The sequence below is a fragment of the Canis lupus genome, chromosome 30 (genome assembly GCF_011100685.1).
Source record: "Canis lupus familiaris isolate Mischka breed German Shepherd chromosome 30, alternate assembly UU_Cfam_GSD_1.0, whole genome shotgun sequence".
NCBI classification, from domain to species: domain Eukaryota; kingdom Metazoa; phylum Chordata; class Mammalia; order Carnivora; family Canidae; genus Canis; species Canis lupus.
The window spans coordinates 30,030,751-30,047,970 of record NC_049251.1 but is presented as its reverse complement, the minus strand read 5'-3'; the positions used below and the strand labels follow the sequence as shown (position 1 = coordinate 30,047,970).

The window sequence follows — 17,220 nt, the reverse complement described above, 5'->3', positions numbered from 1 at the left end:
TTGCTTTTGTCAGTCTCCCTCCTTTGGATTGGTTTCTGTTTGTTTCCAAACTGTCTGGGGCTGTGTACCAGGGAGACAGTGTCCTGGGCTGCCTCTAGCCCTGATCTGGTTAGAATAAGCCCCTCTCCTTTGTATGATCTCCAACCTGACATTTGGAACATCCAAAACAAATCATGACATTCTGAAGCAAGATAGAAACCACCATCCCCACCCACTCCTGTTGGCACTCCTGTCCACCTGGAAAGGATTTTAGAAAATTTCCAGTGTTTTCCACATCATGCAGCCCTGCGGAGGGGAAGCAGCACTTACTGAATACCTACGGCATACCAGGCACTGGTATTTTTGCGTGTTAAAAATCTGGTGGTGAAGGTGATGTTTCCTGCATTCAAATTCAACTGCAAGCTGTCTGAGGGCAGGGTCCAGGCTGTCTTGGTATATCCAAGTATCTAAAATATGGTGGATACTCAAGAAAAGTTTGTTGAGAGAATAAATAGAGGAGAAGATGCAAGAAACTTCCTGCCATAGCAAAGAATAATGATTGAGTGTCAGCAAAAGTGATTGAAGTTATTAGACTTGAGAAGAAATGCATGTGGATGGGCAAGCATTTCAGGAAAAGCTGTGGACTTTGGATGCTTGATTTCAGACTCCCATTTGCTCTCTCTACCTTTTCGGAGTAGTCGGGCAGAGGGGTAAGGGGGGCAGGACAGAGCCTTTTATTTTACAGAAAAGGCTCAAAGTTAAAATTTTATTTTAAAGATTTTATTTGTTGATGAGAGACACAGAGAGGCAGAGACATAGGCAGAGGGAGAAGCAGGTTCCATGCAGGGAGCCCGACGCGGGACTCGATCCCGGGTCTCCAGGATCACACCCCGGGCTGAAGTCAGGTGCTAAACCTCTGAGCCAACCAGGCTGCCCAAGGCTCAGAGTTAAAATGCAAGTAGTCCTGTAGGGCACCTGGGTGGCTCAGTGGTTGAGCACCTGCCTTTGGCTCAGGTTATGTTCCTGCGGTCCTGGGATCGAGTTCCACATCAGGCTCCCCTCAGGGAGCCTGCTTCTCCCTCTACCTATGTCTCTGCCTCTCTCTCTGTGTCTCTCATGAATAAACAAGTAAAAAAGAAAGATTAAGCTACTGATCTGATGCGTATTCATACACACATGTAAGTGACTGGTAATAGTCTTTTTTTTTTTTTTTTTTTTTTATGATAGTCACAGAGAGAGAGAGAGAGAGAGAGGCAGAGACACAGGCAGAGGGAGAAGCAGGCTCCATGCACCGGGAGCCCGATGTGGGATTCGATCCTGGGTCTCCAGGATCGCGCCCTGGGCCAAAGGCAGGCGCCAAACCGCTGCGCCACCCAGGGATCCCTGGTAATAGTCTTTTCTAAGAACAGGATTTAGGAATGAGCCGGGGAAGAGTGGTGGTAAAGAGAAAGCAACCACTGGAGGTTCAAGGGCAAGAGATCTGAGGTGGGCAGTGGGAGAGAGGGAAGGCCTGAGCCACTGGAGTCAGACTTCAATACCCGTGTAGCCAAGGGAAGACCTGGGTGTCCACTAGTGGGGACAGGAAGGAGGCAAGGCCAGTCTGAATTCCTGGGAAGTATGGATTACAGATCGGCTTAAAGATGTAGTTTTACCATTCTTAGGCAAATATTGGCTATCCCAAAAAGGCCTGGTAACACATTGCCTGTCAGAGACCAACAGGGATTTAAAACTAGCACAGGCCTCAGCCAATCAGCAGGCTGCATTCCTATGGCCTTTGTGACTGGCTCAGATGCCAACATGTGCCCCAATAGGAGACTAAGTTTTTTGCAGGGGCTGCTGGGAAAGAGGCTCTTGCGTTGGCCAGTACCCCCCACCCTGCGACTCGCTACCCTTGACCCCCACCCCCACCCTACCTCCTTCCTCCATGAGAGTCTGGTCCTGGTGTTACTCAATGGAGAGCAGAGCCAAGAGAGGAAGAGAAACGGAGTCTTGATGATGTTGAGTACTGAGTTGGGTTGTGCCTAAAGCTGGACTTCTCACTGTGCAACCAGTAAATTCTTTTTATTTAAGAGTTTAAATTGGATCTTGTGGGGATACAGTGGGGAGAAGTCCTTAACTAACACCCTTTGCCATCCTGGAACTTCATTATTTTTGGTGTCAACCCTTTATTAAATACATAGAAAGATGAATTCCAAACCAATGAGTCAGGATTGATGAATTTTTCTTGACACCCTCCCCGCCCCCCCCCCCACACACACTTGGACAAGGCACTCAGACCTGTGCAAAATTAGAAATGGGCAAAACACACCAAAAACGCACTGTATTCTGGGGTCTTCTGTAGCTTTGGCATCAAGGGCCTCCTTGGGTCAACTTGGACTCTGCTCCAGAAAGGCTTCCAGCCTAAAGAACCCCAGGGCACTCAGATCTGGGAGCATCAATAGGTAATGCGACCAGGGCAGATGTAAGCTACACTGGAGGGGCCTGGCCCTCAGGAAGACCAGAAGTTGGGTCTGCTCAACACAAAGAATGGGAGAGAAAGGCACTACCATTTCTCCAATGCCTCCTGCATGGTGGGTGTATTGAAAGAATTACTTAATCTTCACAGGATCCTTGTAAGACAGATACCATAATCTTTCTTTTACAGAAGAACCAGACCTGGAGAGGTGACTTGCCCAAGGTGAAAAGGCCCGAAAGAGGCCACACCAAAGCCGACTCTGGAGCTAGAGTAATAAGAAAGGCAGATAAGCACAAGGCTGCAGCTTCTACGGGCTGTATGAGCAAGAAGGATCCAGGCTGGTGTAGGGAGGTTGGAATGGGCAATACTAAGTCTGGGGGCTGCAGAAATGAGCTCCCTTCCTAGGCCCTGCCATGTCTCCCAACTCATAAGCTGGGGGCACCTGGGGTGTTGGGAGGGGGACCATAGGAGGTCTCACCCGACAACCACACTATTAGCAAGAGCTCAGGGTTCAGCTCCATTCACCTTCCCGCCCATCGCTGCAGGCCCAGGAGGTGAGCTCAGAGGCACATGGCATAGAATGTGGGGCAGGGAGGGGTGGGCCCTCTCTTCCACCCCTGCTGCCTTCTCGGAGCTCGGGCCATCATCCTGCTCTGATTAAGCTGACTCCTTGGAGTCCTCAAATGCAGGGGCTGCCAGCAGCCAAATCCCCCTGATTGTCTGGGATGTTCCCGACAGCAGAGAATAAACAGTCTCCCCTGTCCGGCCAGCTGTGCTGAGCAGCATTCCTGTCTCTCGGCCCACCCAGTTGGGTGGGGCTGCAGCCCTGCGTCCACCTCCAGCAGAGGCTTGGCGAACCTGGTGAGAGGGTGGAAAAAGAGAGGAGAGGTCACTGTCTCCAGGCCACACGGGACATTCTCTTGCCTGAGTCCTCATTTTGCCTCAGCATGAGGCACCTCGATTTCAAGCCACTCCTGGCACAAGCTCTGTGCTTGTAATAATGGCCCTGTGACTTAAGAGGAGGCCCACACCAGGCCACTGGCCCCAGGGGTTGGAGCCTCTCACCCTTCCCCAGAGACTGCCTGGGGAATTTGAGACTCCTATATCATTCTAGCTACATCTGAAGGCATCACACCCAAATGGTTCATTTTATGGAGGAGGACGCAGTGAGTCAGCAACAGAAGCAGGACCAGACGCTGGACCTTTCACTGCTATCTGCTGTGGATGCTGTGGATGGTGTGGCTGGAATGGCAGAGGGGCTCTGAGTGAGAGGGGCGGCCCATGTTTTTGGAGAGGAGCAGAGGTGTTTTCATCCTACGCCTGTTTTGGAGATCAGGCTTGTGGCCGAGCCATTTCCTGAGGAAGTAAGGCCTCTGGAAAAGCACTGTTCACCAGCCCCTCCTAAATCATGCTTTTGGGAGCAGAGCTGGGGCAGCAAGACCTGAGTGGGCCTCTGTTACTGTTCAGAGGCCAGTGCCCAGCCTGGGCTTGGCAGGCTATGGGCGGTGCCCGGGGACAGAGGGCAGAGTCCTTGGCAAAGGGGAGCACCCCCAGCACACACCATGTGTGGAAGCCAGAGTCCTTGGCAAGGGGGAGCACCCCCAGCACACACCATCTGCTTCTCTGCTGTAGGACTCTGGCCTGGGATTGCGGAGGAGGAGAGACAGCAGCCTTTCCTAGCCAGTCTGCAGAAGGAATTCCTCTAGGAGCTCCCTCTGGCCGCAGACAGAGGGGGAAGGAGGCAGACAGTGTGGGAGCCCAGGGGTCTCTGTGGACAGGTGTCTCGCTCCCAGTCTGTCTCAGCCCTATAGCTTTGTCTAGCTGCATGTATCAGTGTGAGTTTATGTGACCGTATGTCTGGCTGGCTGCATTTCTGGTTGGAGCTGGGTTCCTCGGCGGGAAAGCGTGTACTTATGTGTTTGCCAGGATATCTGTGAGCCCACATCTCTGCGTAAGCTTATGTATGTGGGTATGTGCAAAGGAATGTGGGGGCCTCTGCACAAATGAGTCAGGTCTACGCCTGCCAACATGTTTCCGTGGGAGTATGCATTGTGGCATTTAGGTTATTTTGGTATAAACATGTACCCATCTTTCTAGATGTAAGATTAGGCATATGTGTCTCTGGGAGCATGGGTAGATATTTGTCGATAATGTGTGGGTGAGTGCCTAAAAGGGTGTATGCCTGTCTATTTACATTTGTGCAGAAGTCTTCATTCACTCATTCAATTCATTCACAAAATGATTTTCTCATTTATTAGCAGCCATTTGTAAAGTGCTTGCTCCATGAGCACTGGGCACTGGGAATTTAGAAAGGTTTCCAAGGCAGCACCTAACATTTGCAAGAACCAGGGCAAGAGTACAAATGAAGGCTTACATTCGTATGTCTAAATATTTAAATATTATAAGTCACAACAACAAACTGTTAAATAAGATACTTAATCCCAATAAGCCAGAGGGCTGGGTTTGATTTTGAATTCCCAACTCCTCTGACTCCTGTGCTGGAATTCAACAACACAGAACAAGGGGCACTGATCTGAGTTCAAGCCACTGTCCTATGCTCAATTTAAGACTCACTCTGTGAGGGACGCCTGGTGGCTCAGGGCCTAAGTGAGTCTGCCTTTGGCCCGGGGCATGATCCTGGAGCTGGGATCGAGTCCCACATCGGGCTCCCTGCATGGAGCCTGCTTCTCCCTCTGCCTGTGTCTCTGCCTCTCTCTGTGTGTCTCTTGTGATTAAATAAATAAAATCTTAAGAAAAAAAAAGACTCTGTGATCTGGCCTCATTTTCCTCACCTGTAGAATGGAGGACTGTGTTACCATGTCTTTAACTTACAGGCCTTGCTTGGTTTATAGGAGTGTAATTAATTTCCTGAGTTAATTATTCTCCAGAAGTCAAATAGAGGAATGCTTAACTGTAGAATTGTGGGTTCAGACAGAATTGAGTTTGAATCCCAGCTCTGCCGTATACCAGCTGTGTCTATTTTATTATTTTTTTAAAGATATATTTACTTATTTTAGAGAGAGAGCAGGGAAGGGCCAGAGGGAGAGAAGCAGACTCCCTGCTGAGTGTGGAGCCCTAAGCTGGGCTTAATCCCACAGCTCCAAGATCATGACTTGAGCTGAATTAACCAACTGAACCACCCAGGTGCCTTGCTGTGTCTCCTTTAGAGTTACTTAATTTCCCTTAGAGTTATGAGGATTAAATAAAATAATGTGCATACAGTGTTGAGTACTGTCAGGTTCACATTAGATGTTCAATAAATATTGGCTTCTGTCCTTGTCAAGGCTCTTTCCAGCTTCCATACCTTACAAATTCTGGATTCAGTAGACATCTTGATTGATTGCAATGATTGGGACCATATGTTTAGGGAGTTCTGGCCTTGTTGAGGGTGGGGGATGGTGGCAAGGACAGTTGGATGAGAAAACCAGTGCCTTCTAAGCTGCCACTCCAGATCTGTGTGTGAGCCATGCCTTCCATCCCATTCTCCGATGTGGACCCTTGACATTTTCTCTGTCTTAGGTCAAGTGCTATGAAGCGCAGGTTCACCAGCGTCTTCTGACCTGATTTTGCCCCTGAGCCCCTCCCTGGTGCTGTAGGATGCTGAGCTAAGTAGGATCAAGCTTCCGGGCAGGGCTGGGTCAGGTAAGGCCTCAGGCTCCCCAACGTGTCTGGGCCTGCCTGACCAGCCCCAATAGTGGGCAGATCCAGCTAGGCAGAGGGCACCTGTCTCCTGTGATTGATATTCCTGTGAGGGCATCGCTCTGCTGCTGGCACAGCTAGCCTTGGGATCTCGAAGCACTGGGGTGCCTACGGAGCCCCCTCAATGACTCCTGTCCTCTCAAGGTCCCTAGAATGGCTGAGTTCCAGCAGGAACACTATGAAGAGAATTGGGGAGGGACAAGTGACAGTGCCTCTCAGCCATGGCTGGTGGGGGTGACCATCTTGGGAATCCCCTGGAACCTGTGAAAACTGGCGGCTCTTGGGCTCTCCTGAAATATCCCTGACCCGAAGGGAATGAGGGAGGGGTCCAGGGCCTGGCCAGGGTTGCTGAATCGGGAAATGCTTTGAGTATGAGCTCAGGGTAGCTGAGGCCATGAGGGAGATGGTGAAGGAGAGGGTCTGCCCTTGAGGTCATGGCGGCCATCCCTCTGATCCCATGCACAGCGGGTGTGGGAGAATTGGTTTGAAGATCTCCCGGCTCCTGGGATTACTGGGGAGGTGGGAGCAACGTAATCTCCAAAAGGTCCTCTGGGGGGGTCCTTGTGATCGCTCCCCCACCACCTCTAAGCCACTCAATTTGGGGCTAGAACTGGGATTTTTCCTCTTGAAAAAAAAATGAAAGCAAGGGAGGAAGTGGTGGGTTGAGGCCAAAATAATATGTTTAAGGAAATTTCTGCTTCATGCTGGCTAGGATAGGGAATGTCTAGTCAAAGAGCTGCTGACAGCCAGGGTCCCTGTAAGTAAACAGACTGCCTCTGATGGCAGCCGTGAGCTCATTTCCCTCAGCAGTGTGTGAGGAGGATGATGTCACTAGAGCAGGGCCTCCTAGTCATGGAGTTTGTCAGTGAGCAGGAGTGAGAATCAGGGATCGCTGGCCGCCTGGGTGCTGCTGCCTAGTTATTGCAAGCAGCTGCTTCCCACACAAGCAGCTCTGACACCCTCCTGCACATACTCATCTATGATGGGACTCCAGCCACACCAGGACCCATAGCCGGGGATGTTCTTTGGGAAACTTGGATTAACTGTGAAGTCTCTAGATTCCATGCGAGGTCTCTTCCTCTAGAGAGCTGGGGCCCCTCTGGTCTATGACAAGGGGCACTTAGGATGGGTTCAGTTGCAAGAAGTGGCTCCTGGAGGTACAGGCTCATGTCCTGCCCCTGTGGAGAACAGGCAAGGGCAACGTGCACCACAGCGTGTCTCCTAGGCCAGGCAGCCAGGTCCAGTGGGGCACTTTCCATGAGCAGAGGGCCAGGTCAGGGGAGGTTGGGAGGTTGGGGAGGAGGTGGAAGAAACCATAAAGCTCTCTCTGTGTCTCTTGCATAGGCTTTTCCTGAGCACTGCAGTCGCCAGGTGAGGCTTTTATGGGGCTTGAAAGGCCTGCGGCAGAGTTGATGAGGAGCAGTTGCCAGCCACTGGGCCAGACTCTGCAGCCTTCCCCCACTTGCCCTGTCCCATCCCCCTTTTACCTCCTGGCTGGGCAATCGGGAGCAGGGAACCTCCAACTAGAAAGGTGGGCCAGAAGCTTCTTAGGGTGGCCCTCAGGCTTTCACTTCTTTGTGTCCCCCCAGAATCCTAGCCTGACTTCACATCAGGGCTCATCAGACACAGATCTACTCCATTGAGCAAACAGCACACTCGGTCCCTGCCTGGCCTACTCCAGGCTGACCAAAAACCTCAGATTGACAGGCAAGCTCACAGAAAACTTACTGCCTGCCTCACTGCCTGACTGACCCACTAAGCGAGTCCACTTAGTCAAAAAAGACTCATTGAACACCTTACTTGTGCCAGGTTTCATGTTGGGTGCAATGGATACAGCAATGAACAAGATAGACAGGATGTTTGCTCTTAGGGAGCTCACAATAAGCAAACAAAATGGTGACAGAATGTGATAAATATATTACGGATGGGAAGTAAATAGGATTCTGCGTGAGAGAGTATCCAGCAGGCCCTACCATGAATGTAATAGTCAGGGAAGACCCCTTTGACACATAATCTGAGACCTAAGGGATGGAATAAAGAGCCCGTGGAAGAGCTTACCAGAGAGAGGGAAAAGCGATGCCAAGGCCTTGAGTTGGGAAAGAGTTTAGCATAATCTTGGAATAACCAGAAGACCAATGTGATTGAAACATGGTATGTGAGGGGAAGGTGCTATGTAGATGAAGCTGGGAAGGAGGGCAGGAAGAGACCAGACAGGGCCTTGTAAGCTACAGCAAGAGTTCAGGTAAGTGTTTGGAGAAACCCTAAGGGCTTTAAGCAAAAGTGTGACACATACTCAAGAAGAGATAGATAACATGAATAGCCTTATATCCAATAAAGAAATTAAATTTATAGTTAAAAATCTTTCCGTGAAGAAAACTCCAGGCCTAGATGCCTTCACTGGCGAATTCTACCAAATATTTAAGGGAGGAAAAAAATACCAGTTTTATATAAAATCTTCCAGAAAACTGAAGAGGAATGAATACTTCCCAACTTATTGTATGAGGCCAGTATTAGTCTGATAGCAAAATCAGACAAAACATTCCAAGTGGGCAGCCCGGGTGGCTCAGCGGTTCAGCGCCACCTTCAGCCCAGGGCGTGATCCTGGAGACCCGGGATTGAGTCCCACGTCGAGCTCTCTGCATGGAGCTTGCTTCTCCCTCTGCCTGTGTCTCTGCCCCCCCCTCTCTCTCTCTCTCTGTCTCTCATTAATAAAATCTTAAAAAAAAAAATTCCAAGGAAAGAAAACTACAGACCAATATCCTTTAGGAACACAAATGCCAAAAAGTAAAAATAAAAATTCTAGCAAGTAAATCCAGCAATGCATAAAAGGATAATTCAATAGTTAAATGGGATTTATTGAGAAATATCAGGTTGGATAAATATTTGAATATCAGTTAATGTAATTCACCATATTAACAAACTTAAAAATAAAAAAACACATATGATCACTTCAATGATGCAGGAAAAGGATTCGACAAAATCCAACATTTTATTCTTGATAAAAACCCTCAGCAAAGTAAGAAAAGCAGGGGACTCCCTCAATCTGAAGTCCCTCAACCTGTTATCTATGAAAAACCTAAGGCTAACGTCATAGTTAATGGTAAAAGATTGAATACTTTGGGGAAAAGATCATCTTTTCAACAAATGGTGCTGGAACGACTGGATATCTGTGTGCGGGAGAAAAATAAACCTCTACCCTTACCTCACAGCATACACAAAACTAATTCAAAATGGATCACAAACCTAAATGTAAGAGCAAATTTATAAAACTTCTAGAAGAAAACATAGGAGAAAAATCTTTATAACTTGGGGTTGGGCAAAGAATTCTTAGATATGACACAAAAGCAATGAAAGAAAAAGCTGACAAACTAAATTCATTACAAAGTTTTGATTTCTAGAAGATACCATAAAAAAAGTGAAAGACAGTCATCAGTAGGAGAAAATATTTGTAAAACATATATCCAACAAAGGACTTGTATCTAGAATATATGTATATATATATATTTTTTAAATATTTATTTATTCATTCATTCATTCATTCATTCATTCATTCATTCATGAGAGACAGAGAGAGGCAGAGACATAGGCAGAGGGAGCAGAAGCAGGCTCCATGCAGGGAGTCCCAGGATCACACCCTGAGCCGAAGGCAGATGCTCAATCGCTGAGCCATCCAGGTGTCCCTAAGAATATATTTTTTAAAAACCTCTTTATATACCCAGGATACATAAAGAACAAAGGATTTATACCTAAAATATATTTTAAAACTATATGCAGCTCAGCAAAAATTTTGGACAGACATTTCTCCAAAGAAGATATACAGATGGCAAATAAGCACATGAAAAGATGTTTTCTTGGTTATCAGTGAAATGTAAATTAGAACACAATGAGACAGCACTGCACACTCACTAGAAAAGTTAAAATTAAGAAATTGACTATAACAAGCATGTTGGCAAGCATGTGGAACAGCTATAACTCTTCTTTTTTTTTTAAGATTTTATGTATTTATTCATTAGAATACACAGAGGAGAAAGAGAGAGAGGCAGAGACACAGGCAGAGGGAGAAGCAGGCTCCATGCAGGGAGCCTGACGTGGGACTCGATCCCGGGTCTCCAGGATCATGCCCTGGGCTGCAGGCGGCGCTGAACTGCTGAGCCACTGGGGCTGCCTTTTTTTTTTTAAGCTATAACTCTTCTACATGGCTTATGGGAATGTAAACTGTATAAACACTTCAGAGAACAGTTTGGCAATTTCTCAAAAAGTTAAATATAATACCTCCTCCATGATCCATTCCTTCCTTCCCTAGGAATTTACCATTAAGTCCACACATGAATGTTTATGCAGCTTTATATATGACAGCTAGAAACTGGGAACAACCCAAATATCTATCATCAGGTGAACGGTTAAACAAATTGTGGTACATCCATACAATGGAACACTATTCAACAATAAAAGCAAACAAACTATTGATACAGTGGACAACATGGATGAATCTCAAAATCATTAAACCACATGCAAAAAAGAGAATATACTATTTCATTTATGTAAAGTTCTAGAAAATGCCAACTAGTCTGTAGTTATAGAAAGCAGATAAGTGGTTGCCTGGGGATAGGAGGTGGGGGAGGGAGGGTTGGATTTCTAAGAAGCACAAGGAAACTTTTAGGATGATAAATATGTTCTTTATGTTCATGGGTGTATACGTATGTCAAAACTTATCCAAGTGTATATACTTTAAGTGTACAATAAAATTGTATGTCAACAATATCTCAATAAAGTTGTTCAAGAAAACTGCAGTCTGATCTAATTTGTGTGTGTGTAATTTCTTTTTTAAAGTAGGCTCCAGGGATCCCTGGGTTGCTCAAAGGTTTAGCGCCTGCCTTCGCCCAGGGTGTGATCCTGGAGTCCCGGGATCGAGTGCCACGTCGGGCTCCCTGCATGGAGCCTGCTTCTCCCTCTGCCTGTGTCTCTGCCTCTGAGTGTGTGTGTATGTGTGTGTGTGTGTGTCTCATGAATAAATAAATGAATCTTTAAAAAAAAAAAAGTAGACTCCATACCCAGCATGGGGTTTGAACTCATGACCCTGAGACCGAGATCTGAGTTGAGATCAAGAAGCCCATTGCTTAACTGACTGAGCCACTAAGGTGCCCCTGTGTGTGTTTTTTGAACTCACTCTGGCTGCTGTGAGAAGGGACTGTGGCGGCCTAAGTGTAGAAGCTGGGAGTCCTTAGGAGCCTGGGGCAGTCGTCTTTCCACTGTGATGGCAGTGGAAATGGGGGGGAGTGGACAGATTTGGGAAACATTTTGAGACTTAACAAGATTTGCTGGCGGTTGTTATATACAAGGCATGAGGGAAATGGAGAAATTGAGGATGGCTACAATATTTCCAAACCTTGAGCACTGGGTGGCTGAAGACATCTGGCCAGGAAGATCTGTGGGTGGGGAAGTGGAAAGGGCAGAGGACAAGAGTTCTCTTTTCTTTTCTTTTCCTTTTTTTTTTTTTTTTTTAAGATGTTATTTATTCATTCATGAGAGACACGGAAAGACATGCAGAGACACAGGCAGAGGGAGGAGAAGCAGGCTCTATGCAAGGGAGCCCGATGTGGGACTCGATCCTGGGAATCCGGGATCAGGCCCTGAGCCAAAGGCAGAAGCTCAATCGCTGAGCACCCAGGCCTCCCAAGAGGTCTCTTTTCATCTACCTGCAGAGATGGCTGGGTTCCATGAGAAGAGTCTGGGTAGAGATAAAATTTGGAGGATATTAGGAAATAAGTGGTTCTTTGATGCCAAGTGAATGGATGAAATCACACAGGGAGAAAGACTAGACAAAGAAAGCTCTGAGGACTGAGACGGGGGCATTCCAACACTCGGAAATCCCCTGAAGGAGCCTGCAAAGCCCCTCAGGAAGGAACAAGTAGAGAAGTACCCAACTATATTCATTTCCTCTGGCTGCTCTAACAAATTACCACAAACAGTGGCTTAAAACAGGCAGAAATTTATTCTTCCACAGTTTTGGAAGGCAGAAGTTCAAAAACCAGATCACTGGGCTGAAATCAAGGTGTCAGGAGGGTTACACTCCTTCTGAAGGCTCCAGGGGACAATCCGTTCCTTGACTCTTACAGCTTCTGGCAGCTGTTGGCATTTCTGGGCTTGCAGCCATACCACTCCAATCTCTGTCTCCACGGTCACATTATTTCCTCCTATTCTGTCCATTTCAAATATCCCTCTTCCTCAGCCTTAAAAGGAACATTTGTCATAGGATTTATGGTCCACCCAGATAATCAAGGATCATCTCCTAATCTCAAGATCCTGAGCTTAATTACATTCAAAAAGACCTTTTTTTCTTTTTTCTTCTTTCTCCTTTTTTCTAAATAAGGTAATATTCACAGGTCCTGGGGATTAGGGTGTGGATATGTCTTTTGGGGGCCACTATTCAACTATACCAACTAACTGACAGACTAATTAATAATGCAAAGGAGTGACTAATTAATAATGCAAAATGGCAAAACTTCCTGTGCCTGAGAAGAGGGTCAAGTAAGAGAGTCAGTTGTCAAAGTGATTTTTAGGATGCAGGTCTGTTCACATCATTCTAGTTAGTGACCCTACCCAACAGCTTCCTGCAGCTTTAAGGCCAAACACTAATATCCTTGCCTAGTCTACAAAGCCCAAGGGCCTGGCCTCAGCCCACCTCAGCAGGCTTGTCTCACACTGCTCTCCTCTGCTGTCTTGCCTCCAGCTGCCTCTCCGGCCACCTTTCCTCCTGTCCCAGGGCCAATGGTTGTTGTTCTCTCTGCCTGGAAGGCCCTTCTTCAACCCGCTTCACAGAGTTAGCATCCACTAATGCTTCAGATCTCAGCTCAGAAGTCTTTGCTTTGGGGAAGTCTTCCTTGATCCCTGGTCCATGTCATACAAATGTGTGATATAATTTCTCATGGTTCCCTGTATTCCTCTTTCATAGGACTGTCAAAGTCTACAATTGCATACATATCTGTAACACTATTTTATTAGTATGTATCTCTGCCACTAGACTGTAAATACCATTAGGGCAGGGTTTGTGACTTACCACTATCCCAAGTGCCTTGTCCAGTGCTTGGCACACAGAAGAGGTATATAATGGTTTTAAAACATATCTGCAAATTTTTTGACACGCTTCCCACCAAGAGATAGAGTCTAGCTGACCTTCCCTTAAATTAGAACTGGTCTAATGACTTGCATATAATTAACAGAATGTGGCAGAAATGATGCTTTGGGACATAGAAGGCTAGGCCATAAAAAAGTTAATATGGCTTCCTCCTGGCCGACTCTTTTCAGATGTTCCCTTTTAGATCCCAGTTTCCATGCTGTGAAGATGCCCGGGCCACATGTAGATGCTTCAGCCAAAAACTCCACTGAAAATCTAACCTACAGCCAGCATCAACTGTGAGACATGTGCTGAGGAGGCTTTGAGAGGATTCCAGCCTTAACTGCCTTCAGACTACAACCGCCTGAAGACACCTGAGCGAGAGTTACCTAGCAAACCCAGTTAGTCCTAGAGCCATGAGAGATAATAATAAATGATTGTTATTATTACAGAAGCTACTAAGTTTTGGTATGATTTGCTATGTAGCAGCAGATAGCTAGAATGGAGTCCAATAGATACTTCCTGAGTGAATAAAGGTGGAGAGATCTGGTTGAGGAATCTCACTTGCACTTTAGCTCTATGCAGGTGACAGCTCTGCAGGTGACAGCTCTCAGTTATTCCTTCCCCAGGAGGCCCTGGAGATCCCTGAAGCCCCAATTCAGAACCTCAAAGGTCTGTACTCCTCATAGCCACCCAAAGGGAGACTCCTGGAAACTCTCTGCTCAGAGTACAGAGTGAGGCATGGTCATTACAAGTTAGTTCTGGCAAGAACTTCAGAGAACATTCATTTCACTGAGGGTTCTTAATCTTGGGCCCATGCATGGTTTCAGGGGAGCACTTTTTCTCTTTCAGAAGCACTTTTTCTCTATGTATATGTGTATTTTCCTGGGGTTAGAGTTTCCAGGCTCTAATTTTTATCAGATTCTTAAGAGGTGTGTGTCCCCAAAGTGCTAAGAACTACTGATCTAGTTCAATTATCTCAATTTCTAGGTTAAGAAACTGAGGACATTTCCTTTCGTAGTAACAAAATGGACTAGGTACCCTAAATGAGCTTCCTTCTTTTTTTTAAAGTAAAGATCTTATTTATTTATTTATTTATTTGAGAGAAAGAGAATGAGCAAATGAGAGAGAGAACATTAGTGGGGGGAGAGGCAGAGGAAGAAGCAGATTCCCCATTAGCAGGGAGCCTAACTCAGGGCTCAATCCCCAGACTCCAGGATCATGACCTAAGCTTTAGGCAAACACTTAACTGAGCCACCCACGAGGCCAATGAGCTTCCTTTGGAAAACAGTTCTGTATGAGGGAAAACAAAATTTTTAATTTTTTAAATTAATTTTTAGAGGGGGGGGGGAGGCAGAGGGAGAGGGAGAGAGACTCTGAAGCAGACTCTCCGCTGAGCATAGAGCCTGAGGTAGGGCTTCATCCCATGATTCAGAGATCATGACCTGAGCTGAAAGCAAGAGTCAGATGCTTAACTGACTGAGCCCAGGCACTTCCATCCTGTTTTATTTAAGAACAAATTAAAGATGTTGATTAACTTTAGACTTAGACAAATAAAATATGCATGTCAGAAATTTCTAGTGTAACCACTAAACACAGCAAAAAAGGTATAACTTGCATATTAGTTAAAGAGAAAAGTGGAATATGGGATCCCTGGGTGGCGCAGCAGTTTGGCGCCTGCCTTTGGCCCAGGGCGAGATCCTGGAGACGCGGGATCAAATCCCACGTCGGGCTCCCGGTGCATGGAGCCTGCTTCTTCCTCTGCCTGTGTCTCTGCCTCTCTCTCTCTCTCTGTGACTATCATAAATAAAAATTAAAAAAAAAAAAAAAAAAAAGAGAAAAGTGGAATAAAGAAAAATAAGAAAACAAGAAAGAATAGAAAAAGAAACGTAGGAAATAAAAAATAACAGGTTAGAAATACATACATGCGTACCTATAAATAAATACATAAATGTATGTGTGTATGTATCAGTGTTTTAATAAATATAAATGGAATTTAAGCTTCAATTAAAAGAAAGAATTGCCAAACTAGACAAGGTAATGAATCTAGTTATAAGCTTATATTCACAAGAGGCATATTTAAAACATAAGAGCACAGAAAGTTTGAAAGTAAAAATTTGTCAAACATTAATCAATGGAAGCTATACATCTATGTTAATTTTAGTCAAAGTAGACTTTCTTTAAGACAAAAGGCATTATGAGAAACACAAGGGTCACTTCATAATGATAAAAGGTTCAATTCATCAAAAAGAATAGTCTTAATTTTTTTTAAGGATTTTATTTATTTATTTATGAGACACAGAGAGAGGCGTCGAGACACAGGCAGAGGGAGAAGCAGGCTCCATGCAGGGAGCCTGATGCAGGACTCGATCCTGGGACCCCAGGATCAGGCCCTGGGCTAAAGGTGGCGCTAAACCACTGAGCCACCTGGGCTGCACAAATAATCTTAAATTTATACACATCTAGGGGCACCTGGCCTGGCAGCCTCAGTCGGAAGAGCATGTGACTCTTGATCTTGGGGCTGTGAATTTAGGCTCCACACTGGATGTAGTGATTACTCGAATAAATAAACAAACTTTTAAAAACACATATACATGTAATAACTTCAAAATAGATAAAGCAAAAGGAAAAAGCAATGAAAGCAATATAAAAATGGACAAATTTCATAATACAGTCAGAGATGTTACCTTCTCTCTGTAACTGACAGATTAAGTCAACAATGAGCAAGGCTTAGGAAATTTAGGTCCATAAAAGAGAAGTAATAAACTTTCCTTTATCCTTCTGGTCATGGAGTACCTACCATGTCCCAGAAACTACACTTACCTCTTTCCAATAATCCAGAGAGAGAAAAAATGTTTCTACTTTTATTAGGAATTTTAGTCCCATTTCATAAATTAGGAGGCTGAGGCTTAGAGGGGTTAAATAATTTGGATAAGGTACTCTTCCTTAGAAACCTTAAATGTCAAATCCTGCACCCAACATAGCCTTCCTACTAGTGGACAACCTTAATCCCTCGACACTTCCTCCTTGGCTTCTTTAATTTCCCAGAGACCTCTGGTCCCACTCTTTTTGTCCCCTCCCATCACACTTCCCTCTTCCCCATCCTGGATCCCTGGAGGGTGATTTGAATCTCTCCCTACCTAGTACTGCTACCCCTGATTCCCTTGCATCCCTATCCTCTTTCAGTTCCCCTGAAGATTTAGAGAGAGAGGGAGTACAACTGGGGGGAGGGGTAGAGGGAGAGGGAAAGAGGGAATCCCAAGCAGACTCCCACTTAGTCAGAGTGGGGACGCAGGGCTTGATCCCATGAGCCATGAGATCATGACCTGAGCCAAAATCACAAGTCAGACCTCAACCAACAGAGCCACCCAAGCACCCCTACCCTTGTCCTCTTGAACTCATCACCGTATCACACTTAGAGCCTACCTTTTCAGCTCCTGATATTGACTGGCTGGCTTGCTGAGCCTTGCAGGAGAAAGCTGCCATCTCTACAGCTTCTCCCAGTTCCTGGCTCCCATTCCTTCCATTCATTCTGGGATCTTGCTCTCTTATCTCTGCTCACCCCATATCTATAATCCCTCGCTCTCTTGGCTCCATCTCTTCAGCCCAACAACTTGTGCAAGCTTCTTCCACTCTAAAAAGGATCTTCTCTCCCATTTTCTGGTCTCACTTTGCTCCTCTCTCCATCCAAATTTCTCCAAAAAGTAACATTGTCTCTACTTCCTCATTTCCCATTCTTTCTTCCTTATCTTTTGCAGGCTGACTTCAGCCCCCATCACCCCACTGAAACTTCTCTTCCTAAAACCACCAAGAACCTATGAATTACCAAGTCTCACATATATTTTTCTGTCTTTTTATAATCTGGATTCCTCCATTTATAATCTGGGGCCTCAATATAAGTGGAGCTAAAATAATATGAATAAAATGTAACAATAAGCATCCAAATTCCATCTGTTCTTTGCAGTCTCCTGCT

The 17,220-nt window shown here is 45.8% G+C and overlaps 1 protein-coding gene and 1 long non-coding RNA gene across 4 annotated transcripts in view; one reads left to right on the top strand and one right to left on the bottom strand.

Annotated features, from left to right (window-relative positions):
- The window catches only part of PARP16 (poly(ADP-ribose) polymerase family member 16), a 39,859-nt gene extending 26,325 nt beyond the window's left edge, over positions 1 to 13,534 (top strand). For 2 of the 3 annotated variants that reach the window (XM_038580729.1, XM_038580728.1), the window contains one exon: positions 13,439 to 13,534. In XM_038580729.1, coding sequence (XP_038436657.1) covers positions 13,439 to 13,519 — 81 coding nt within the window. In that variant the 3' untranslated portion in view covers positions 13,520 to 13,534. Of the gene's footprint in view, positions 1 to 7,477; positions 8,695 to 13,438 lie in introns of those variants that run through there. The other variant, XM_038580730.1, reaches the window with a different exon arrangement.
- Positions 1,894 to 17,220, bottom strand: part of LOC119877747 — a 34,292-nt gene continuing 18,965 nt past the window's right edge. The window contains exon 3 of the long non-coding RNA XR_005381785.1: positions 1,894 to 3,292. This is a non-coding gene — a long non-coding RNA (uncharacterized LOC119877747). The remainder of the gene's footprint in view (positions 3,293 to 17,220) is intronic.